We start from the raw sequence: 26,806 nt of genomic DNA on the forward strand, positions 1-26,806 counted from the left end.
TTTGTAATCCTGTAGTTCACCTTAACAGATATAATACATCGTAGCATCTTAAGAATACAGGTAGATAATCCCTTAAGTGTATCATTTGTATTATTGACACAGTTACGTATCTATTCTAATCAACAATCATTTGTTATTATTATGATTCTTGTCTTGAGCCTTTTTGTACAGAGTCATGTTCAGTAATAGATCTTGCACTCACCAATCTAAAAAAAATCACCGATGTCAAGTCAATTTACTTTTGGTTAATACGTGGTGCCTTTATGCCATAAATCTGCCACCAAAAGCGCCATCACATAAATTTTCGTATATTTCATTATACAATTTGTGTTCTCATATCATATTGTAACGTGCTAAGTCGCAGTTGTTGTTTTTTCTCCAGAATATATAGTTCAGTGCAAACAATTTTTTTTTGTTCGTCATCACACACCTCCAATTAGCACGGTAGTCTACGTACGGTGTGTAAGAAGTTCAACATACATAAACTCTGCCCTTCCCCCCACCAATCCAGCCCACTCTATCTCCTTTAAAGCATAAAGCGGATTTGGAACATAAGCAATTCATCAACCGTCTCGGCAGTGCTGCCAAAGCCACGAGTTCCTCCGGGGGCCGTGCCCATTAAACATTTTGTCATTTTTTATTTAGCTGGCCTCTTTTTGAGGTGGTGCGCACGTGAGGCCAGTTTGACCTATCTGACGGCGCGACAACACAGCGGAGGAAGAGAGGCTTCGGAGTCCCCACGGAATCTGTATTTATGCCCTGCTGAGAATGATTTTAAGAGTCGGTACAATTGGAAACAATATGGCTAATACAGAGGAGGGTGCTGGAAGATCAAAATGGCCAGATGTCACCATCACCACCATCATGTTTATTTATATATTAATAATAAGAGAGTAGTTTAACAAATCATTGGTGAGCATCTCAGTGAAAATCAACTAAACTAAACTTTTTATGTCTCCAGGTGAGGCCCACTGAGCTATATCATTCTTTTTCAGAAGCGAACTGGCCACAAATGATAGCTCAATGAAGTGGCTTATCATGTGGACATTTATAGCAGCCAAGTACTCTAAATTCATGTTTCTGAAAAACCGGAGGACCCAGAGAAAATGTTACGCAACCACAGGGAGAACATGCAAACTCCAAATATACAGGTGTCAGGATTGGGATGGAAGCCACGACCTGCTGCATATCAGACGAGGTAGTTAACATCTGGCCAGCGCCTCTCTCACTGATGAAGATGATGTAAGCGTATTTACAAAAATAGCTTGGAACAAAACGTATTGGAGATGTGGTACACATGGCTGCTGTCGTTCTATGGCGGCGACGTCATCTCGAGCGTTCTGAAAGATGTTGTCTTAGATATTCCTCAAGTTTCCCGAAGGAATATCATGCTGGGGTATTTTTTGTATTTCTGGTTTGGTAAAGATCACAGCAAAAACAATTAATGTTCCATAAAATAAACAAGTTGTGATAATGCTTTCAGCATGAATACGATTGGAGAATGCAGTTAAATAATTAAACACAACGAGTGGGTTGTGAGGCACTTTTAAGAGTGTGAATTCACGAAACTTTTAATTAAAGGAATGGATTTTGTTGAACTGATGTCTGTGCAAGAGAGGTGATTTTCTAGAAAAAAAGCTTACATTTTTGCTCGATAATTTTCACTATTCTTCCTCAGCTCATCCGAAGTGCACTAATTTTCACTCGATTCAGTAGACAAAATTCAATCTTTACCGCCGTGCGAAGATTGCACTCCGATTGAGAGCACTCGGTGGAAGCACTGCAGTCAAAAGTCATCTTCCTATTCTTGGTTCTTTCGGCAATCTTCCTCTTCATATACCATAAGACATATGAAGCACTGTACAGTATCTCTTATCACTCTCCGGTCAATGAATTTCCCTCAAACCCAAATACTGCGGAGGAGCATTGCCAACCTTTATGTTGTTATCAGTAAGTAACATGCTATCCACACATTGCAGCGATCCAATATAAAAAATTGGCCCGTTTCTTTTATGTTCCACACCGATATGTTTATCACGGCAGAATATATCTCAATCATATCTCTTTTTCCCCCTCCCTTTGTCTACGTTCCCACGAATGTCCTTTTCTTTTTTTAAATGTATATTAACTTTTTTTTTAAAGCGTTGTATTCGTCTCTTGAGTGGCTTCATGAAGTTGTGGCACATCTCCGATGGCTTATGTTGATTTCCTCTCCGAGCAAAATATTGCCACAATTTCATCAGAAAAAATGGCTGTTAAATTTGAGGAAAGTCAACTGCGGTTTTAATATTTCGTATTCATAATTCGTTAGGCTCGTCGATAAAGTAAACGTTTTCTGAACTTGCACGGTCACAGATCTGAAAATAATTTAGATTCATGTCACGAAACATTATACAATATAATTGTAATGTTTCGTATCCTATCGGGTGAATGTAAACTGTGTAATCAGGAATTGAAATCTCTCCAGAATTTCTGGTGGTTAGAAGACTACAGGATACTTGAGACTTAGAGGGTGGGAAATCTGTAGATAGAGTGTGTCAATAATTGCAGCAAGCTTAGCTTTGATGATGTGTTTATAATCCACGAGGCAGGGTGGTATTTTGTTATCATCAATCAAAGGACCTAAAAAACTAAATGCAGAGGATTTCGGGCCCCCTATGAATTGCCAGAGTGTGTTTGTGTACGTCTGGTTTATATAAATTGACAGAGTGTACGTCTGGTTTATATGTGCCGTCGTGCTTGTGTGATACATGTTGCATATTAAGCAATTCATCATACGCTGTTTTTTATTAAACATTTTCTGGCACGGACACTAGACGCAGAAGGTACTGTCATTATATGCGATAGCCTGAAAGGGTAGAGAGATTAAGATCATTAAGCACCATTACATACACTACGCAAGTGAAATCCGCCAAATGCGAGGTGTATGACATTAACTTTGATTTTCATATAAATATAAATTATGCCATCCCTTCCTTTTTTCATATTATCCAGCCATAGTGGGTTTTATCGTGTTAACCCGCTTATCTGTATTCTCCGGGGTGTCTCTCGAGCGGCTTTACCAGTCGGCCTGCGAGCGCATGAGTGTGCAAACCGACGCCATTGACATTGCACGCGCACCACTCCACCAACATCGCTCTGTCTCCCCCTGTTGTGTGTGCGGAATGCGTGGAATGCGTGCAGGTGTCGAGCCGCTACGTGTACGACAGCGTGCTGCTGCTCGCCAACGCTTTCCACCGCAAGCTGGAAGACCGCAAGTGGCACAGCATGGCCAGCCTGAGCTGCCTGCGCAAGAGCTCCAAGCCGTGGAACGGAGGCCGATCGATGCTGGACACCATACGCAAGGTGCGATCTGCGTCGGCATGTGGCCTTCCCCCGCAGGGCTTGCGAGATGTGAACTACCTCACCTGGTATGCAGGAGGTCGTGGGTTCCATCCCGACCCTGACGCCTGCTGTATATTTGGAGTTTGCATGTTCTCGCCATGGTCGCGTGTTTTTTTATTTATTCCGGGCCTTCCGGTTTTTCCCTCCACATTTAGATTCACGCGTTTAGAGTATTTGGCCATGACAAATTTCCACGTGATGATAAGCCACTTCGTTGAGCTATCATTTGTGGCCAGGTCGCTTCTGAAAAAAATAGTTATATAGCTCAGTGGGCCTTACCTGGTAAAATTTAAATAGTTTAGTTCATTGCTTCATTCTGGCCGGAGAAATAGCAAAATCAACGACGACGACTCACTTTTGTAATGCGCCCGCCCGTACCCTAACAAACGTGTGAAAGCACAGAAGCAGAAAAGGAGCAGACGGGAGGGGAATGAGATGGACCGATGAAAGGGATGGAGGGAAAAGAAGCAATTCATGGGGTCTGAACGCCACGGATGAAAAGGAAAGTCTGAAGGAGAGACTTGAAAACAGGGAGAGGGGACCAAGCGGAGTTGACTGCGGAGGCAGTCACACACGCAGGTCCGAGAATAATTTTGGAACTTCACAACGATCCTTTGAATACATATATATTTTAATCTTAATTTAAAGCTTTCGTGACTGCAGGAATCCATTCTCTTTAGTTCTTTCGGTAAAGTCACGTAGGTAGAAAAATAATAAATCACGACGTTTCGATCGCCACACAAGCAACCGTCTTCAGGTTGCTTGTGATCTATTATTTTTTCTACCTACGTGACTTTACCGAAAGAACTAAAGAGTACATTTATATTTTCTTTACATAAACCTGGTCATAGAATTTAAAGAATATCAGGTACAGCAGAATAGTATTATGGGTAGGTGTACTTCTTACTCTCGTGGTAGTGCCTTACACCGACAAACCCGCCTCCAAGCTAGCTGACCTGTGTTTAGGAAACAATTGAATGAGGAATGAATCTGCGCTTACTTAGCAAGGAGCGTCTCACCGCAAGACATTAAACTATTTAAAAACTATTTTATTTTATTTTACTAGGTAACGCCCACTGAGCTCCATAGCTCTTTTTCAGAAGCGGCATGGTCACAAATTATAGCTCAACGAATCGGCTTATGATGGGGACATTTATAACAGCCAAATACTGGAAGCCCACGTTTCTAAATGTGGAGGGAGAAACCAAAGGACCTAGAAAAAAATGCCACACCACCACGGGAAGAACATTTTAACTCCAAATATACAGGTGTCAGGGTCATGATCGAACCCACGACCTCCTGCATACCAGGCGAGGTAGTGAACATCTCGCTACCGCGGCACCCCATCATGGATTCATCTGGCAGTGTAATTGTTTTAAGGCAAAGAGAGAGAGAGAAACAAACGTAAGTGTTCGTCATGTTCGTCATTGTTTAATTTTAAAAATGAATGTGTGCAGGTGTTCTAAGTGACAAAATAATTAAAAAGTTGTACTGTTGAAAAAAATGTTGGCTCAAAAACTAGGAATGTTTGACACTATCATTTGAATTATTAAACAATTTTGTGAATAAGATAGTGTTTGCTTTCAATTTGTTGGATTAATTGGAGAAATCATACTTTTTTTCATTTAGCAAAAAAAATAAGTTTATATTACATTAATATATATTTTAATTAATTAACCAAAATACTTTAGCAATCGTGATCTAACGTGACAGCCTTGCTTGCTGCTGACATGAACCAGATAATATACCAGCTTATACTACAGCTGAGAGCACGGGCTATTCCAATAAGTTATTGAAATTACATGGTTGTTAAGGGATATATAAAGTATGTCTATATTTTAATTTATCATGGATTAGTATCATAATTAAATTATCTGTCGAATGGTAAGTCTTTGGCTCAAACTCCCTCCATCATGTCCAATGTTGACCTTCCTTAGTTTCATTTTGTGGAAAGTATGATCATGTGGCGGGATTAATAAGACGATATATATAAATCCTCGATAAGATAACAACATACGTATTTTAATACTTTGTGAATGTTTCTCACTTTTCCACATTTTAACATTTCCACAGCACAACCACTCTCCTGTCCCTGTCCCGTCTCCCCACCAACAGGGCCGAGTGAGTGGCCTGACAGGCATCCTCGACTTTGGAGACGATGCTCTCAACCACAACGTTCAGTTCGAGATCCTGGGCACGAGCTACAGCGAGCTCTTTGGCCGCGACGTCCGGCGGGTATGTCGTTATCTGTCGCGAGAGTGGTGGGATGGAGGATAGGTAGATCTCTCACTGGCTGGGCGATCTAGAGGCTGGAACTGAAGGCCTACGCAGACGAGCTAACTATTAACTAACACATTTTTTTTTATTTTTACCAGGTAAGGCCCCCTGAGCTATGTAGCTCTTTTTCAGAAGCTACCTAGCCACAAATGAGAGCTCAACTGAGTGTCTTATCATGTGGAAATTTATAGCAGCCAAATACTCTAAACGCATGTTTCTAAATGTGGAGGGAAAAACCGGAGGAACCGGAGAAAAATCCATGCGACCATGGGGGGAGAGACACGCTAACTCCAAATATACAGGCGTCAGTGTCGGGATCAAACCCATGACCTCCTGTATACCACACGAGGTAGTTAACATCTCGCCACTATGGCACTTATACCAAAAACCTCATAAAACATTACTATTAATCTGTATACGCTGTGCATACTTTGCTGTGCTTGGACAACACAATCTCCATTTTAAAATACACCGATACTACGATTTCAAAATTTCAACAAGGTATGTAACATCTCACCACCGTGGCGCCCCAGCCTGTCACGTGGGGGCCCCTTGTTAATTGGCAACAACAACGAACAAAAAGGCCCCGAAGTGAGGCCCTGTTTTGTTTTAGGTCCCACGGCAAATTGCCCATTATGCCCCACCCCCCCCCCCTGCGGGCTGGCTTTGCTTGCCGGTTCCATGTCTCGATGCTTGCCGTGCCGCCGCAAGGCATCTTATCATCTCACAAACCCTGTCTTTCTGAAGCGGATTCGCGAGTCGGGCAATCCCACGGCATTTCTTTCACGGGCTAGATCAAATTGCGCTTGTGTCATGGCCATGCTCGCCCCATCAGCAATGCATTCACCTGTCATAAATCGGTAACTTTGAAATTCCAACAATGCGTCCCGACTAAGGACCGTTGAAAAGTTGAAAAATAAATTACCCTCAACTACGGTGTTATGATGTTGAAATCTAAGCGGCGTTCATATAAAAGATCTGCTCACACTCTCATTCTGATATGATCTAGCATGAGCGGAGGACGCAGGAGCCTCATTGAGCTGCCAATCAAATTCACCGTTAGCAAATGGCGAAAACACCGCAAATCACTTGACAATCCCGAGCGCTAACCACGAGCGTTACCATGGTCTCACAACATTCGTCTCTGCATGTAATGGGTCTCGCAGGCAGCTTTTCTCGGCAAATATAGACATCACATCAGCACACAGCGGTCTGCTCTAACCCAGCACACCATACATTAGCGCCGGGCAGCTCACTCATTGTTAATGGTAATGTCACTGAAATGCATTATTAAGGAGCCTGTGAGATGCAGACCAACACCCACCACTACATCCCCCGGCCAATGAAAATGTTTGTCTCTGTTGGATTTTAGGTATGCTCTGAAACTGCCATGAACGATCTACCTTTGGTGTTATTTGAAAGCTCACCTATACACATTTGAATTACTCGATTAGTAGATGTGTTCCTCCTGTGGAACGGAGACAATTTTAACCCAAGTGCCCCAATGCAACACTACGTCGTTGTGCGGAATGAATCAAAGTGGATTTCCGAGTGTGAACAACAGCTTAGATTTGCACAGCCTCCAAAGCGAATATTATTATTAACGCAAAAAACTAATACAGTCATAGAAATGAAAAAAAATAGAAAAGCTTTTGAATCTGCAAAGGGGGGGGGGGGGGTCTGTAAATGTTTGCCTTGAGACGCCCGTTACTTTGAGCTGAGTCAGCACACGGGAGGGAGTGCTTGCCAGAGGAATCTTGCTATGTGTTCAATGCCAAAAGGCAATCGTGTCGAGTCGTGGCACTCGCCTGCCAAGAAAGAGAACGGTCTTGGGATTGTATTACTCATGGTGTAAATGTAATTATGAGTTGAACAATGAACATGCCTTTGTCAATCCACTGCTGGATGAAGGTATATATCCGGGGACCGTATTGGTTACAGGGGTTGTTTGACTGTCACGTCAGCACACTGGCCAGGGTGGGTGGTTAGAGGGGTGAGTCAGGAGTTGTTCAGGCGTCACTCACCACTGATGTTGGCTGTGGCTCGGAATTAAACTCAAGTTGGCAGGTTCATAGCGTAGTTTGCTAACCACTGCGCCACCACTGTACTTTACACAATTGTCCATGTGAGTTATTTCGTCATTATTGTTCACATCCTGATTAAATACTTGACATATCAATGGTTACAATGTCTAAACGTGTTGAAGTGCCTTATATGTCCTGTATTGTCAACTTGACATTTTACCCTATTCTAGTCATTAAGACTCCGGTAGACACACTGACACTGCCATTAAACTAATTTGCAGACAGGATTTCTTTCTTTCTTTCTAGTAGAGCAGTCGGAGTAGACATGGGGTGAGAGAGTGCACAGTTTGAAGAGTCTGGCTAGACAGATGTTGTTGTCTAGTTTTGCTAAGCACCACATTCGATAAAGAGCATCTGACAAGGTTATTGAAGCGTTTTACCAGCTAATTAATTTCAGATTTAATTATGCACAGTTTGCATCGCTTTGATGGAAGAAACAGTAGGTTTTGTTTTTTTGCATTTTGTTAAATGTTGGATGAGTTTAGGAAAGTTTGAATTATTGTCATTGAGGCAAAGTTAGCTGTACTATACTATCTCCTATTAAAACTGTTGGCGACCGAAGGTGCACAAGAAGTTAAACATGCATGCATACTACTCTCGTTCAAACGAGTACCGAGATTATAACTTGAAACCATCTTTATCCTCAGCAATCGGCCATCATTCCTTGTTGCGACACGTCCTGCCCAAGCCCACGCACTTGTATTCACGAAACAAGGATTGGAACGTGTACGATAACAAGTCCACCTAAGCAGATTTAGCGCCGAAACTATCTCACGTGCTGGTGCTTGGCGAATTGTTGCATTGCAGAACCGTGAGAGATGGCGATGGCTTGGGTGGAGGCCCTCATCCAGCAGTCGAATGATCACGGTTGATGGTGAAGATTGTAATTGTATTAAGACTATCGGTAAACAAAAAATATGCTGCAAAGCCAGCAAATGACATCAGCACGAGTTTTGACACCGACATATACATATATCGTGGAGCAAAAACAAAACCCATAAACTGAAGGATCTACGCATGAAAGGTGCCTTACGAATGTAAACGATTGTTTTTAATGTGAGAAATGGTGCCCACTAACGCGCCGTCGTTCAGTGCAGAAATGCGCGCTGTTCGTGTGTGGTGGGGAAAAGGTTGCCGTTGCATGGCCGGCTGTTTAGTATTCTCCGCGACCTGCGGTTCACTCTGAAGGAAGGAGCAGAGAATTTGGTACGTGTGAATGGTGCCCTTTATTAACTGTGTTTGCCGAGGCTCCGGGGAAATGATTTGGTGTCGTCTTGTGAGGGCTTCAACAACATTCTTGTGAAGCAATAAAACACAGCTTTATAAAATATGAACAAATGTGGGCAAAATTTTTGTTGAAGGCTTTGCTTCACAATATAACTAAAATATTCATGTTAATGTCAGGAACAAAAACTTCATTGGAAAGTCGTACGGCTAATCCCTTCCCAATTAAGCAGCGATTCATTAATTTTCAAAGAGAGTCGTAGCCTTTAAAGACGGTGTGAATTAAACACTAAAAAAGTGTTTTCTAGATCCTGGAAACAAGGGCTGGATAAGATGTATCTAAGGACAAAAACGCAACGGTTCTTTAACGTCTTGCTGTGCTCGAGTCCAACAAGACGCACAACTGCTTTTGCTGCTTAGACTTAACGTAAGGGTTCAATTTGTGCACCCTTCGATAAATTACATTCCCAGCCTCCACGTTCACATCATTCTAAACATCCATCCCTCTGCTACTGCTGTATTTATGCTTCCAGGCTTCAGTATAACAAAGCACTGTGTCATGTCAAGGAGGAGTAAGTAGACCACTATTTTTTTCCCAAGTTTTGCATCATTCCATAATGTTGGAACAATGCATAGAGGTTATTAAAGAATGCACTTGAGAATTCATGTTATTAGAATTTACAAATCAATAGAATCAGTTTTGATGCATTCACCTGTCATATTTAAGTCAGAATTGGAGCCCAATTCACGTGTAATTTGCTTTCATGCAGTTCTCCAGCCTCGGCTGGGCAATACCACACAAGCGATTGCACCAAATGTATACAATAATTCCGAGCAAGATTCGTCTGGCAGAATGGGTGGAGGCCCAATCTGCCAAAAAAAAACCTCTCAAAACACAGCCAATTGGTGGGTGTCGGAGTTCCTTAGATAATCCAATCAGAGCGCCTTCCCCTGCCAGTTATACCGAGCCAACCAATCAGCTTCCATTCATCTCGCACACAAGCTCGTGCATGTGAGGGTTGCTCAACACGAAAAGCTCATGCATTTCAGGAACTGTAGCGCTCAGCCACAGGCGGCTTAGGGCCACTTAAAAACAAAGTCGATGATCGCAGAGGCGATGCCCAAGATGAGTGTGAAGACAATGAAGATGACAGCGATGATTACAATTACAATGTCAAGGATGATTTTAATACTTGACGTCGAAACGTTTTCGCAATCGGGCAGAAACTTTCACCATTGTTTACACCGCCCTAACCCCATCCTCAAATCAACTACCTGCCATGGGGGAGGATTATTTGATTAATCATGCCCACATGGATTTCAAGATGTGAAATTGGACTAATTTTATGCTAAAACTGCTGTCATTCTGCCAAAAAGTGGGAATGTGACCCCTTGATATTGTGGCTGTTTAGCCCTCCTTGGGAAAGCAACAATAATGAAACGTTGAGGTTTTTTTTTCTCTGCTAAAAGTGAAACTAATATTCATATTAAGTAAAAATTCACACGTACATCCCACCGTGTGCATTCTTTGTAACGAATAAAGATGTTACACTTTCCTTCATATTCTGCACGTCAACCGCAATCAAAGCCACTATTTCGTACTGTGGGCATTTCAAGTTACACTTCAGTCATTCAAAATCTATGCACTTAAAATTCCAAATACTTGTATGTCACGAGTAACAGATACTGTGAGCACCGTGGCCCTTGCCTTTTACATTCTCGTAACTTTATTGAAACACTCGTCCACATTGATCGAGCATTTAAAGAGATGGCACACTTCCAGACACAAACACACATGGCCTTTTGGTGGGGAAAGAATACAATCGAATTACATATACCCAAGATCACATTTAATGTACAGCTATTGTGTTAAGGTTGCATTAGGTTAGTCCTTTAATAGTTTTGTGCCGTGTATTTAGAATAGCACGCCTTTATACCGCAGTATGTCAAGCAGGTATCTATCGTGCACTTCACACATTTGTAAATAAATATCTTAACATATCGATAAACAAATATTGTCCGTATTTGTGAAATACTCGTGTCTGGGTGGGTTCTTAAAAAGACGTAAGGCGTCCGTAATGTGACGTTACAATCAAATGTGCATGTTTGCACGGTTATTAACACTGCAGGGTGGCACAGTGGCAACACTTGTACATCGCAGCATGGAGTTTGTTTATTCTCTTCCTCTGTTTTGCATGGGTTCCCTCTGGGTTCTCCAGTTTCCTCTCGTATTTAATAACGTACAATTCCATTGATGTTGGCCGAATGTCCCAAAAAAGAGTCTTTGGGCTCGGTATGGATTTCTCGAGTATGCAAGTAATTATTATCGTATTATAAACGCCACGCTTTGCCTCCAAGCGGAGTCTGTGGACCCGCTGTTAAGAAGCCCTGAAATGTCCCCGTTGAATCGTATCAGCTACCATTAGGATGCCACCTGATTTACTCCGAGCATCTCAGCTACCCACCCGGGCAGAATCCCATAAACTCTTGGCAAAAAATGTACAAACACTGAAACACTCCCATGGGAAATCATGGCAATGGGAGAAGCATGATTGACACTGTGCCGATTTCCCACGCTAATTTGCGCCTTCCCCCTGCGAGGCACTGTGCGTCCACATTCTTCCCGCTGCGCAACCTCTTCGCTCTCCCTGTGCAACATTAACATACCGTGCGTGTAGATGCTTTCACGCGGGGCACATTGGAGCTCCTCGTCGGCAACAGTCACCCAGGAATACACTTCACAGCCGAGATATAATAAATACATCACCGCTCACCTTCCGCAGGGATTCTCCGTCAGGGATCCTCCGACGTACGGCACTAAATATCCCTCCAGGTTCCTGAAGTGTGTTGCGGATTTTTTTTGCATTCGTTCTTTCACGCGTGCAAGTGAGGGGAATGCAAGAGTAAAAAAGACAAAATACATCCCTCTTTGTTGAGGCACGTTTGTATGTTTCGTCCCAAAGTCATATTTTCTGGAAAAATCTTGCCCAAATAGTCACGACACGAGTGTGCGGTTGTTATTGAAGGAGCGTGTGCAATTGCCGCGCACGTGGAAGTATTTTTTTTCAAGGATCAAGATTTCTCTCTCTGATATCTCAAGAGATGAATGTCCTTGAATGAATTGAATACGACTTACATCCGTCTAAACAGCTGCAAGGTAATATTGTATGCTAGTGTAGTGTCTGTCATTGCAAAGGCTCACCCTGCTGTCGCGTGTCAAGTCGCTGAAACGGAGTCATAGTCAAGATGTGAACCAAATTATTGTTCAGCTCATGATGAATCTGCATGGACGAAATAACACATGATGGGCTTTTTTTCGGCGTACTTTCATTAACCACACAATGACTTGAGTGGCCTGGAGGAGCCTTCACGGACCCTTACCCATCCTTTCTTTCACCAAAGTTCACCGCATGCCAATACCATGTTCAACCTAATTGTGTTCTTGCACAGAACGAAGAGGAAAACTTAAATTATCAGGGGATATTAAGGGATTCTCATGGAATTACGATGAGGAACCCCTAAATTGCATCAATATACTGAGGATTAGATGCATTTAAGTGTCAGAAGTTTGGCAATCACTTGGTATGAATATAGAAATTGGAGAACGATTTAATTTTATTAAAACCCAAAGGTTATGCGGAAGGATGTTCTCTAATACCCACGAATGGTAATCTCCCTGACTTTCTGCTTTAATCACACGGCAGGCAGGCTTCTCACCGACGACGCGTTATTCACGCGTGGACCTTACATTTGTGCATGAAATCGGATTCATTTGGTCCCCAGGTTAAATGTATACTTATGTTTTTTTTTTAAGTTGTATTTCCGTGCATCGCATGCAACATTTGTTATTCTGCACAACTGCCATTCGGAACTATCAGCCTTTAATTTGTCCCCATTCTTTTTGTTGCCTCTTGGACAGCCCTTTTAATGGGTCATCCCAGCTCTGGACATTCATCACCTTTTAACTCTGATGATCTATATTTACTTTTGCCCCATTTTGCCCAAAAGTTATCGAGCCTCGTAGCCAATAGATTAAACATGTTTAAAACCTGTCACGTTTCTAGATTCACTCAAATGTTTCGTAGACTGTGTAAAACTTTCCCATTACCATATATATGGGATGCAAGGAAGATATGCCACAGAGGGTGGCTGCCTAAATCGCAACAGATGCACACTGTGATGCGTGCAAGCTGAAGAAGCTATTATTGCTATTGAAGGAGGTTTTCTTTTTTATTAATCAGATATATTTAAAATGTTGTTGTCATTTTTGCTATTTATACTGTGCCAGAGGCATTGAAACATGCTAATTTAGCCACAACACATGAAGTAATGATGCACACAAATAAAATGACACGAACTAATATAGCACATTACATGCTTCCACTGGGAGACTTTAAGACGGAATAATAACATAGCTCTCACTTGAAGACGATTGCTTGTGTTGCGATCGAAACGTCGCGATATTTTTATTATTATTTTTCTATCTACGTGACTTTACCGAAAAACCCATAGAATATAAAATATAGAACACCTAAATGTATAATTTGGAGATACATATTAGTGTAAGATACTCGTAGTTGCTAATACATAGTTGACCATCGGCTTGATGAACAAAAAGCTTTTAAAACGTTTGTTTTAATCTTATCAATTTATTACATGAAACGTATTCCCTTTGACAATAGCTGTGAACCCGTGACACACGTCAGATGCACTGTGCACGTAGGCACGTAGTGTAAGACGCCTCTGATGAGCTCAATAAAAACACTTTAGATGCAATTAATTCATAATTGGCAGCTCTTTGTCAATCCACTGCTGGATGAAGGCCTCCCCTATGCTGTGACGGTCATGGCGGTTATTTGTCCATACTTCACTGTGAACGGTAGCATAATGATACATATTCACTAAAATTAGGGGGCGCAAGGTTAATAATTTGCAAATCCTCCATATCTAAAACAAAAAATTAGCGGAATGGTCGCAAGGAAAGAGCCCGTTACCAAGCGTACAATTTTTATGGAATAGGTTTTAATTTGTCTTTGGACCAACCAAACAAAGAAACCCGTGTTGCAATGAACTCGTAAAATTCACTCGGGAGTGTTTTTTTTTATTCCGATGAATGAGGGGATGGGGGGGGGTTAACTCGACGCACCGCAACTCCGTCCGCCATCCCCGCTTCCACACGCGCCTCGCGGGTGTCCCCAAGACAGCCCCCGCCAGCCGGCGCACCGTCAGCTATCATCACCGTTGAGCTTGTTTGTTTTTTGCCCACAGCCACAGGCGTTGTAAAGATAGCTAAAATAAAAAGCATCCGCCGTAATGAGGTTCAATTTAGCTTCAATAGAATGTTTGCACATTTTGTATTATTCTGTATAATAAGTTATGGATGGATTACTTTTTGCTGTTGTTGTATTAGGCACGGAGACGAACTCATTTTGTAACACTTGGCAAAAAAGTAACATTACGATGATTCTGTACAATTTCAAAGTTAAAGTATGTCATCTGCAGGTCAGCAAACTAATACCAAAAAAAAACTAAATATTAAAACCGAGAATAGAGTAAGAACGATGGAGTTGATTAAATGTAGCCTCTCTGGGTGACATTCAACTCCCAAATGAAAACTTGAGTTGAAATCTTGACGTCGGGGCCACTATCGCGTTATTCGTCCAGGTTTAACATAATCAGTACTCATTCATGAGACGTCAATCATCTGTGTATTCAGGCCCTTGTTTAGCATGTTAGGGTGCCAGTAAAGAAAATCTAGTTTTTTATTCTCAGGGTCTACGCCGCCAGATTGTATTCATCGCCTATTAAACTGAAGCACTGTAACTTTTAAAGGCAATCAACTCCATATTTTCCCGGTTGCTCAGCAGAGTTGAATGACGTGTTGCAGTCAATACACAGAGTCAGAGTGTATGCAGGGCCACAGGTGCAGGGAAGAAGTTGAGAGGATCCCAAGCAACATCCCGAGCAACCTGTAAATACTGACAGAGTAGAGTGGCATCCTCATCGGGTGACCTTTACACAAAAAGTAACAAATTGAATTGAGTGGGTTTGATCCAAGGAAACTGAAACTTCACTTTTCCACATGCACAAAGTGGCACTCTAAATATCTCTCGCTTTCCACATTTATTTTGTGGTCTCAGATTATTTGTTCCCTTTTTGCTGCTATGTATTATATCAACCAACTTTCAATGCGATATCCATTACTTTACTAGTTATGGCGTATAATTGAAAGTGTTAACATACCTTTAATAATGTTGCTCCTGTAGGCATTTTTATATTGTATTCGTGTTCGTGTAAATTTGGCTGCAACCTAACGTAGATTTTGCATGTCATCTATCTTGGTTTGGTCTGCAATTAGCTTTGCCATCTCTTTCATTTAGTTAATGTGCAATAGCCTGTGGTGGCTTCCTGTGTTCAATATGTTGACGACTTCACTAATATTGAGCCTGCCTGTTAGAATCAAGTACATTTTATTTATTATTTCACCGTTTTAGTTCATCTTCCTTCATTTTACTTTAACACGTAGGCTTTCGCGACCAATATCATCCATAATAGAGTTTGTTTTGGGTTAGATCGCGTAAATATATAAATGTGTCGTTACAACCCACCACCACTCGACACAGCCAACTAGTAAGGGTTGTCACGTAAACAGAACGTGCCAATTCGTCACTAGTACAGCACATCAGTGTGTTGGAGAGCCAAGCCACAACATTTATAATATGAGTAAGACGTTTCACCAGCAATTACAACTAGCTTCATCAGGCGACAGCCAGATTTGTGGAGAAGTCCACCTGTTTCGTTCCTTATATAGAGGCGTAAATGTGGTGACCACACTTCTGCGTTCTTGCACAAAGTGGGTGGGGGGATTACTGAGTAAACGTACATTATGCATGTACATTATGCGAGCCCTTTGATCTTGTCCTTCCTGTCTATTGTGTGTATTAAAATAGCCCTACCAACGGTATTCCCTATTGAAATATGCTGCCCTTTATAGGCAAGCATTTAAACAATGTATTATTTGATTATTCACTTCCACGTAGCACTAAGGCAGTAGCTATCCGAACGGTTAAAATAATTTATATTTCTTTAATTTTCTATAGATTATCTAATTAGTCTTGGCCAGGAGTAGCATGTTTTGCACAGAACTTCAACATTATCAAAATCAATTGAGTGTCTTTGTTGGCACGTGTGTTCTGCCACTGCCGACAGTTGTATTTGGGAGAATTTAATCTTTTTCTGATATTCTTTTAGTCTCGTGCTGATCATTCGTCCTGTTCTCCCAACATAACATTTACCACACGTGCAGTTAATCATGTACACACCTTCTGTTGATTGCTTCAGTAATACATCTTTTGTACCAGATATTAATTTCTGTATTTTATGTACCGTGCCAAATCTGACTCGGATGTTTTGTTTTTTCCAAACATCTGGCTAGTTTATCAGTTACTCCCGCAATGTACAGTGATTGATCGTTTTTATTACTTGGGCAGTTTCAATGCTCATGTTATTTGATTTGGTTTTGGTATTCAATGCCCAGTTGATTTGTACATCATTGTAACCGTTCATTTGCAGCGCTTCTTTAACATGTTGAATTTCACTTCTCAGACTGTCACCATCTGACACTTTCTTAGCTCGATGAATGAGCGTCTTGATAAGAGCAAATTTCTGTGCAGGGTGATGGTGTGACTCTCCCAAATGCAACTGTCAGCAGTAGGAGAACACGCGTGCCAACAAAGACACTTAATTGATTTTGATAATGTTGAAGTTATGTGCAAAACTAGCTACTACTGGCAAAGACTAATTAGAGAATATATCGAAATTGAAAGAAATAAAAATAATTTTAACCGTTCAGATAGCTACCGCCTTAGTGCTGCTTGGAAGCGAATCATCAAATAATACATTATTTAAATGCATGCCTATAAAGGGCAGCATTCTTCAAAAGGGATTACCGTTGGTACGGCTATTTTAATACACACAATAGACAGGAAGGACACGATCAAAGGGCTCGCATACTGCACATGCATAATGTACGTTGCCTCACTAATCCCCCCGCCAACCACTTTGCTCAAGAGCGCAGGAGCGTGGTCACCACATCTATGCCTCTGTATAAGGAACGAAACAGGTGGGCTTCTCCACAAATCTGGCTGTCGCCTGATCAAGCTAGTTGTAATTACTGGCGAAAAGTCGTACTCAGATTGTAAATGTTGTGGCATGGTTCTCCAACACACCGGTGTGCTGTACTAGTGACAAATTGGCCACGTTCTGTTTACGTGACAACCCTTACTAGTTGGCTGTCGGGTGGTGGCGGGATTTAACGACACATTAATATTTTTACGAGATCTAACCCAAAAAAAACCCTATATTTATTCATTTCCTCCTATTTTTTAAAAAAAAGGGTCTTTATCATTTCCACGTTTGCTGGCTGTATAATTTCTGTATAATTTCCTCGCTCCTATGCCAAACGTTCATTCTCCTGCCTGTACCTTACACGGTACCTGCTTTTGTATTAAAGTCACCGATAATGATCACGCTTCTTATTTTGTATGGAGTTTGAAAACAGCAGCAGCATGCTACAATTCTACTTATTATATTGTTAGCCATTCCACGGCATCTGGGGTAGCTGAGTGGAGTGAGTCCACTTGTTCCACTAAGATGCGTGTGTTGCATTAGGCAGTCGTCATCAGTGATGCGCTTGATGGTTTGCACCTCACCAAATTCGCACTTTGGTGAGTTCTTGATCTTCCATCTATGGACAAAATATCCACCCACACATTCCATGCTGAAATGCACGTTACGCTCAAGGGGCAGACCTGCGATTCCTCGCTGACGCCACTGTAGTGGGTATTTTGCCTACTCTTCCATGCTGGGCAGACGTCTCAGTAAAGGTGTGAGTACCCACACTTTTCTCCACCACACGCAAACGTCCCATTAACGAATCATTCGATTAGCAGGTACTAAACCAACTACTCAATTAGAAGTTGATTAATTTCGTCAATTGATTATTTCGGATGTCAGTTTGTATGTATATATGTTGAACTTCTTTTGCACCGTACGTAGCCAACCGCACTAGCAGTTGGCATCCTATGGAGAGATTGGCCACGCGTTAGGCCTGTGGAGCTTCTACTGGCAATTCAGGGCCTCCAGTCGAGATGTTATAGCCCTTTATTCATCGGCGCATAAAGACGCCGAGTTTGACTTGCGAATCGTGTGGAATGCACACCACAACATGGAGGTCTTAATTTAAGAAAGACGTGCTTCAAAAAAAATAATGGGGAAGTAGTTGAATTTCCTGTCTACGTTCATAAACTTGTGCAATAATGCGCATTTGTTCGCAGACTACCTCCTTATTTGAAATGTAGACGCAGGTGTTGCTGGGAGATGTGTCTGCTGCGCTGCTCGTTAAGTGGGTGAGCATTATTGATGACACTTGGCCGACAGTGCATGTTAGAGAATGCCAAGGAAGATTACGTCAATATCTTACTTTTCAATGGTTTATTTCCCTTAACAGGCTTGGGTTTTGTTTGCCTGGCGCAAACATGGACTGTCAAACGGCGGGATCATACGTTAGTCTCTTCACAATTATTTTAGAGCTCAACTCATTTGGCATTGACAGAGCATGTATTAACATTGCGACTTCATTGTAGACTCTCCGACGTGAAAGCCTCACCACAAGGCAGCGACCGCATTGCGCAGAAGCTCAATACATTGCTAGAATAACAACAAAAACAGTCCTCAATACATTGGTCAATAACACTGCCCTTAAAGGGAAATATATATGAATGAGATAATATTTCGAGAATGCATGGCCCTCGTTCACAACACGTAGATAAGGGCATAGATGTAGAGTGAATGCATCGCTATAATCCATTTGTACGCCATTGTGATGATAAACCCAGACAGTGTTCGTAATTGCCATGCCAGTGTTTCATAATGAGGAATTTCATTGTTGGTATTGCTGTTGTTGCTGCTGCTGCTGTTGTTGATCACAGTAATGGAAATGGTGGTCAGTGAAATGGTGGCTTGTAGATGCTAAATTGAACTTTGTGCGTGAATACAAATGCAACTTCAGTCTTTCCCCCCACCCAACCCATCCCCGCATTGTTTCTGCGGTTTAGCCTTCACCTGATTCCATCAATATATTCAGCAAGATTATTAATCATTATTTGCCAGAGCCATGTTGCGTGAGCTGAATGTGTAGGGCCGATTACAAACGTAGCATTATGGCTGACAGCCTGCTGTCTCTTGGAGAGAGTGGCTGCTCGTTACCACATTATTTAGCTGTCTGTCCACATGTCACGCGGTGGTATATATGCCTCTTTTATAGCCAGGTATAGCCGGGGTAATAATAGCACGCTCTGTCTCAATGGCGCATCACCAGCATTCACGACTGGAGTCCATGAAAATACCAGCGATGATCAGAAAAGCAGTTGGAAACTGTACACACACAGAACGAATAACGCCGGTTCTAACTGATCATTATTTTTTATAGAATAACACAAAAAGGGTTTTAAAAAAAGTGCAGCCATGCAATTACTTGCCAAATTGCCGGTAGCAAGGCCTTGGCCAGAGGGCTCTGGAGAGCCCCTCGAGAAAAATAGCTTGGTCTTCTCTTCCACACCGCCAGACATCTAGGTAAGGTGGGAATACTCACACTTTATCGTACTGCGGTGTTGCCATTGATCGGGTGGACAGAGGCAAGGGGGAGAAGGGATTTAAGAAATAAACTGCCTCACCTACAGCTTGAAACGACAGTGTACTGACCATTAACACCATTGCAGCATCCCCACTCTCATGGAAAGTGGAATTCTAAATGTACCTGATGGAGTTGAACAATTATGTGCATTGAATGCCTTAGCCGTTTTCCACTGTTACAGACATTTTTTATTTAGTCTAGTCTCTGAGGAGGGCCAATGAAAGAAAACAAGAAAAAAAGGGTTTTGCGTCGTCGATAAACTGGCAAAATAATTATTATAATCGTGCATATAAGTTATATCTATTTTTGTGCGTGTTTTCTATTAACATAAAACATGTGCCTGTGTGTGCGTTTGTGTACACTTTTACATGACATTCACCCAAGTTTAAACCATCGCTCCACTGAATTTGCAGGCTTTGATCTATTATTGTGGAGCCACTGGTCTTGCTTCCATTTTACATCAACTTATCAAAGGAAGTAATCAATACCATTTTACACAAGCATAAGCCGTGAAATGTGAAATGTCACTTTTATTTAAAATGAGAACTAAACACTTCAACAAAAATGCAAATAACCCAGTTTTTCTTGCTATAGTGCACATTTTAGTGGTGTATGTATCTGTGTGTGTGAAGTGGGGAACGATAGTGTAGTGGTTGCATGCTGCCCTACGAACCTGCCGTCCCGAGTTCGATTCCTCACGGCCAACAGCAGTGACGATTATCTGAACCGGTCCTGGGCCACCCCTAGGCCAACTCAGCCTCAAATGAGTATTGAGTGCAATGTCTAAACATTTCCACGAGGGAGACAAAGGCGGCCGGGTGTGGTGCTGGCCACCCACCCCCTCGTGTACCATTTTGACCTTCATAGGTGTTGACAGCACTTGCCCCAACAGTTTGTTGAAGGCTATAGGGGAATCTTTGTCTTTGTGAAGTGGGGGCACTGTTGTTAGCGCACTTTGCTACAAAACTGGCGACCAGAGTTCGATTCCTGCTCGCAGCCGATCTCAGTGACATATATCTTAACTGGTCCTGAGCAACATCTGGATTGACTCAATTGAGGTCCTGGTGTTGTATGTGTAGTGTCGTCTGTGCGTGCGTGCGGGTGGCGTGCATCACACACAAAGTCAGGTGCAGGAGGCACCGCTCTGCCCTCTTTATTCGTTGTTTTTGCCGAGCTTACGCCACCACTCGGGCCCCCTCTCTCTCCCACACACGACCCCGCTGCCGCGTGCCCTGTCCGCGTTGCACCGACAGCGTCGACCGAGACAGCCAAGTATCTTTGAGAGAGAGCTAGAACGTGAACTGTAAGTTCAGATCTGTGTTGCAGTTGCAGCTGCTGTCCAACAGTCAGCGCGATGTCACTACATCTATAAAAATGTTGGCCACCCAACATGTTAACAGATGCAATAGGTGCTGAAGGCTACATGATAGATCTTTATAGTTTCTGCACTGCACTATGAACCCAGGAAACTGGATTTGATTGCTCATTCCTAACGAGCAGTATACGAACTGGTTCTGGTCTTCCGTGAGGTCAATTCAGCCTTGAATTAATGCGTCAACATCAACCACATGACCCCGTTTTTCGCCAATGAGCGAGAAGGGTTAGTTGGTACCACGTGCAGTGACAAATACTACCCGTATCAACTACATTGGCAAATGTCCACTGCTTGCATGAAGCTTTGCATACATACTGTGTGATTTACAAGACTCGTGTTTATAATACCTGTCAAACGTGCAACACATACTCTTGTTTCATTACCTTTTTAATTACCTTTTTAATTACCTTTTCCCCAAATGCAGTTACCATAGTGGACTTGCTATCTATCATACGTGTGCGTGAATTAAAATGCCTCAAGAAAATCACTGTTAGCATGTGCCACCCATTTTTTAGGGGCCAATAGCTCAAGGACTATGCATGTGGTGAACTGTAACACGCTCGCCATCGTCAATAGCCTGTACGACTGTGCAAAGAATCTCTGTCTCTATGTGAGCTCTTTGTATTCTCTTGCCTGTTGCAGCTCGCAGTGTGGGACCCGGTGCGAGGACTCAATGGCACTTTGCGAGACCGTCGCCTCGAGAACAACATGAATGGCATTTCCCTGCGTGTCATCGCTGTGCTGGTGAGTCACGTATAAATGGAGGACCCAAAGTGCACTTCATCAGTACCCCATTAACGTACATGGATTTTACCATTCATTTGCTGCAGTTGGTTTCGATTTCAAATCCTGGTACGGGGTTGACTCAGCCCATGATCCCTCTGGGATCGATACAATTAATTGTCCTATACAGAGACTAGCCCCCAGCATGGAAACGTGGAGTTTCCACCACTGGATCAAGGCTCTTAATAGTTGAGTAACGTCTCAATGCTCATTTTGAGCACGAAATAACTTTGATAATTTATCGTGTAGGTTCGTTTACATTTGGCCTCTGTATGTTCCCTGGAACAAGATTTAAGTTGTTTAAAAAAAATAATTGACAGCGGACGAAAGCACGTCCTCCAAACTGCCACGCACGAGAGTTCTTGACCCGGCCGTTGTGCCCATCAGGGGGGGGGAGGGAGCCTTTCCGGCATCGTCCAGTGAAGTCGGCGGTCTAGTGAGAGGTGTGTCGTCCTGAAGGACCCTTGTCTGGGTCGCGAACACGTATTTGCATTCATTCAGAGAGCAGCTCCGTTCATTGAGTAAAGGTTAACAAATCGTGTTCGCAAATGGAAGTTTTGACTTCGGCAACAGTTGACACAGGAATTGATTTACAGACATATTTGACTGTGACTGCTCTACAATACGGGGCTGGGTATATTGATAGGCAACTTAGCGATAAGCGCACTTTACAGCTGAAGCAATTTACATGAATTCAACGGTTTAGATTCACCCAGCGATGCCTGCATGGATTTCTTTTAAAACACGGCGTCTGCTCCAAAGCATATTGTGCGAACCTGTGACACAATTGACAACAGTAACGCTTTCCGCGCCTATGTAACAGCGCAAATAATTACGAGTTTTAAAATGTGTCCAGGAAAGGAAAACCACATCACACTAGGCTCCAACGTGATTTAATAAGGGACATGCCACTATTCTTGGTTCTTTTGGTAAAGTCACGTAGAAGGGAAATAATAAAATAATAAAAACAAAACTATCAAATTCTCACGACGTTTCGATTGCAACACCAGCAATCACCATCAGGTGTGAAAACCACAGCAAGAAAATGTTCTGCTTGTGTTGCAATCGAAACGTCGTGAGAATTGTATCGTTTATTTTTTATTATTTTATTATTTCCCTTCTACGTGACTTTACCGAAAGAAGCAATAATATGAATCCCTGCAGTCACGAACGCTTTAAATCGAAATTGAACATGCCACTGTTAATAATAATAATAGCTATGATGTCATGTTTATATGCAGAAAGGCTTCACTGAGTCTCACGGCTCTTGTTCAGGAGGGTTCTGCATTGGTATCTTTAGCATACTGGTGAATACAACTCAAAAAGTCCCACATAGATGGTTAAGTAGGCGTTGCTGTGTCCAAAATGTGCTTGATGAAGCGGCGCTCACCTCTAAAGTGTGGGATCACGGCTGTGCACCATCACACCCAGCTGCAACCAATGGAGCACCACGTTACATGTGAATATGCACATGCTCAGATATTGTTCTTTGTGCATACATTAGTCATCAAGTTCCTATATGTTATATGTAAAAAAAAATCTACCTAAAGATATATCACGAAAGTATATAATCAAGAGGATTTAATTTGAACTGATCTAAAGATATGTTAAAAATGTATCTGCATTGTGAAATTCGTTTTATTATAATTATAAACCAATTCATCAATTCATCCCACTCAAGAACAACAAAGAATTGATAGGTTCATTATAGAATGTTTCCCATTATGCATTTTTTTTATTTTTATACATTCAAACTAATTGTAATGTTGCATCAATGTATATAGTACAAGATATTCAAAGATATTTCATCATGCCATTCAAGCAGAACATTAAAAAAGCATGCCTGAACACTTCATGTTGGCATTACATAAAATGGTAATGGCAGTGGATAATCATAATATACTCAGTCAGGTATAAAAACACATTGTCATCATGTTAAGGAATGGATTTGACATGAATCATCGTCGCCCGATTAACCTAGCTGAAATATCTCAGAGCTCAGTGCTTTGCACACTTTTTTAAAGCGTGGCAAGGTATGTGAATACGAGCATACAATGCGGTTTCAGGAAAGGGCGGTCCTGCACAGATGCCATATTTTCTGTCCGTCTGCTTCAGCAGAGGTGTAGGGAATTCCAACAACACCTACATCTCGACTTTATTGACCTGGTCAAGGCCTATGATACCATCTGTAGGCCTGGGCTCTGGGTTGTTCTTCGTGCTTTCGGAATCCCTGACCCTCTGCTCACGATCATTAAGGACCTTCATTATTGTGAGCGGGCCCGGGTAAAACTATGTGGCCAGGAGTCAGAGCCATTCCCTATACACCTTGGGGTGTGACAGGGATGTCCTCTTGCTCCCACATTATTTAACATCTATTTTGACCATGTAGTTTATGAAGCCTTCAATAGCTGTACCGAGGAATTTCCATCTGGTACAGATATAATAGGAGGCTGATCGATGCCCGGGTGCGGTCAAGGGATGGCTCCCTATTGCTCAACCATGTTATGTATGCCGATGATCTGGTAATTGCTGCTCACTCAAAGGAGGAGTTGGAGGCGCTGCTGCTGAACCTGGAGCTTGCCACTAAGAGGTGGGGCCTTACCATCAGCCCCACCAAAACTAAGCACATGCCTGGGTATTTTGTACCATCGGACACTCCACCCCCACAACTCCCAATTGGTGATGGGGCAGTTGTGGAGAGAGTGGAGAGTTTCCCATACCTGGGCGGTGTGTGTGCTCATGGCCGGCTCCGGGTTTAACAGCAGAGGTCTCACTCCGAATCAGTCGAGCAGCATTATCTTTTCATCGGTTGCGTAACGCTGTATGGAAGCTACCTGGTCTGTCGCTCCGCACGAAGGTTCAGGTCTTCTCGGCCACAGTCATTCCCTCCCTTCTCTATGCTTGCAAAACGTGGACCCCCCTAATGGAACATCTTTGCCAGTTAGAAACATTTAGGCTGACTTGCCTATGATCCATTCTGGGTTTAACCAGGCTGGATTGTATGAGGCGCTCACAAATCCTTGAAAAATCTGGACAAAGTCCCATTGGTGAGCTCCTCCGGCAGGCAAGGCTGCGTTGGCTTAGCCATGTAGCCCGCATGCCTAGCCACCGCATGCCTAAACAGCTTTTGTTCGGCCGGATCGAGGGGGCTAGATGGGCACGGCATGGGCTAGGGAAGAGATGGAGTGATGTGGTACAAGAGGATGTGAAGCTTAGTGGACTTGCCGATGACTGGTCAAGATTGGCCTCTGGAGGAGGCTCGTGAAGGACGCTACTGGGCAGTTGGAGGCAGCCCCCCTCCAACAACAACGGAGGGCGGAGGAGCGACACTTACAACAACGAGCGGAGTGCCGGGTGGCTGAAGCATAGCAAGTTGTCACAGTAGGGGGCACAGGTGGTGCATCAGCGAGTCGTCTCAGTCAGTCGACCTGTGGCATCTTGGTCTGCCCCATGACCTCCTGCCAGCGGGCGTTGGACACTTCACGTGGCATCAAGGTGCACATAGCCTGGCACAAGCATCGTGGTGACGTCACCGCCACTTAGTGGCGAATGGCGGTTGTTGTTATTGCAAAGAGTTTGGCCAAAATGTCAATGAAAATGTTCCCTATGAAACAAAGTACATTCGCATGTTATTTAAACATTTTTTGTTTTAAATCTAGGTCTGCTGTGACTATCAACAAATTATTATGAGTATGTAAGCTTGTTTAACTATGGAAGCCTTGCTGAGTTTTAACTTTTTTGAGAGGGTCCCGCTAAGTTTTTCACAGTAGGGGGCGACAGTTGCTTTGTTTCCCAATGAAGTAATTGACGAGTAATTTAGGACATTTTGCAATTTCGGCCATAGAGTCGGCACACGTGGCCTTCTTTTATTTATCGCATAGTGTTGAGAGGATCTTGAACTGCGGTTCGTGTTTACATTTCTGTCCTTACCCCCGCGCCCACGATGAACACAGTTGGCTACGTACGGTGCGAAAGAAGTTAAACACACACTGTACGTGTACGTGCAATGTCTACTTGTGACGCTGATGGCGCGTAGTGTTTATGGTAGACACTCGGCGGAGTATTAACCACGTCAGCCGTAGGCTGGAACCGCGAACGTCTACAACAGGCGGCAATTGCGTTACCGCTGGGCAATGTCGTGGCCAGCAAACAACCTGGGAGCCAATGCACCTTTTTTAAATTGTCTTGCTGCTTCTGTGCATGTGGCTCGGTAATATAAACGTGCCCCTAAAACTCCTCGCCATGCCACCAGCGGACGCACAGGTGTGTAGCTGTCAGCACAGAGCTGTAAATCAAGCCGAGTGTGCCGTAAACACACATTCATAAGGCAGGACCTGCCCTCAGAGTTGCTGCTGGCAGAGTAATTTCTGCTCAATAAATATTCATGAAGGTCTGATGTCTGCCTCGAGACCCCTTTTTTGTTGCCGACTATGGCAGATCCGCGCGTCCAATTGAGTCGCGACTCTTGAGCGAACGGCATTAGATGGGGAGAAATAGAGAGCGAGTGAGCGGGCTATGGTTGTGAGCAAATGTATTTTTGGACAAGTTTTCAAGATTATTTGTAAAATGTTTTTGTTAAGTGTTATCGTTAAATGTATTCTTCTTGCACCTACGGCCTGTATTGAATTTATCTCAAATTCGTCATTTATACGAATCTTTATTTGAGCGAACAGCATTTTCCGTGTGCTTAAAATAGGCCTTATTTTATAATTGTGTAGTGAGTTCAACTGAGTCGCAGACGTAGACTTGGAGGCAACACATTTATTCAAGTCCAACACACGGGGTAACTTTCCCCTTAACAGAATAACAACCTATGATGGTGACCACCAGGCTAACTACACTAATTACAACGTAACTGCTACTACGGACCGGGACCAACAGCTTGGGTCCAGGTCCACGTGTTGGAGACTCGTTCAACGGAGAACATAGACGAAGATTTCTTCCAGGATGAACAGCAACCCTTGTCCCTCTCGGGACCCGGCTTAT

At 42.8% G+C, this 26,806-nt stretch overlaps 1 protein-coding gene across 6 annotated transcripts in view; it reads left to right on the forward strand.

Annotated features, from left to right (window-relative positions):
* The window catches only part of LOC144934246 (glutamate receptor ionotropic, delta-2-like), a 215,177-nt gene that overhangs the window by 147,220 nt on the left and 41,151 nt on the right, over nt 1-26,806 (forward strand). For 5 of the 6 annotated variants that reach the window (XM_078859888.1, XM_078859890.1, XM_078859892.1 and 2 more), the window contains 3 exons: nt 3,184-3,345; nt 5,458-5,619; nt 21,680-21,781. In XM_078859888.1, the coding sequence (XP_078716014.1) occupies nt 3,184-3,345; nt 5,458-5,619; nt 21,680-21,781 (426 nt within the window). The remainder of the gene's footprint in view (nt 1-3,183; nt 3,346-5,457; nt 5,620-21,679; nt 21,782-26,806) is intronic. The other variant, XM_078859889.1, reaches the window with a different exon arrangement.

This window comes from Lampetra fluviatilis, chromosome 9 (genome assembly GCF_964198595.1).
Source record: "Lampetra fluviatilis chromosome 9, kcLamFluv1.1, whole genome shotgun sequence".
Lineage (NCBI taxonomy): Eukaryota > Metazoa > Chordata > Hyperoartia > Petromyzontiformes > Petromyzontidae > Lampetra > Lampetra fluviatilis.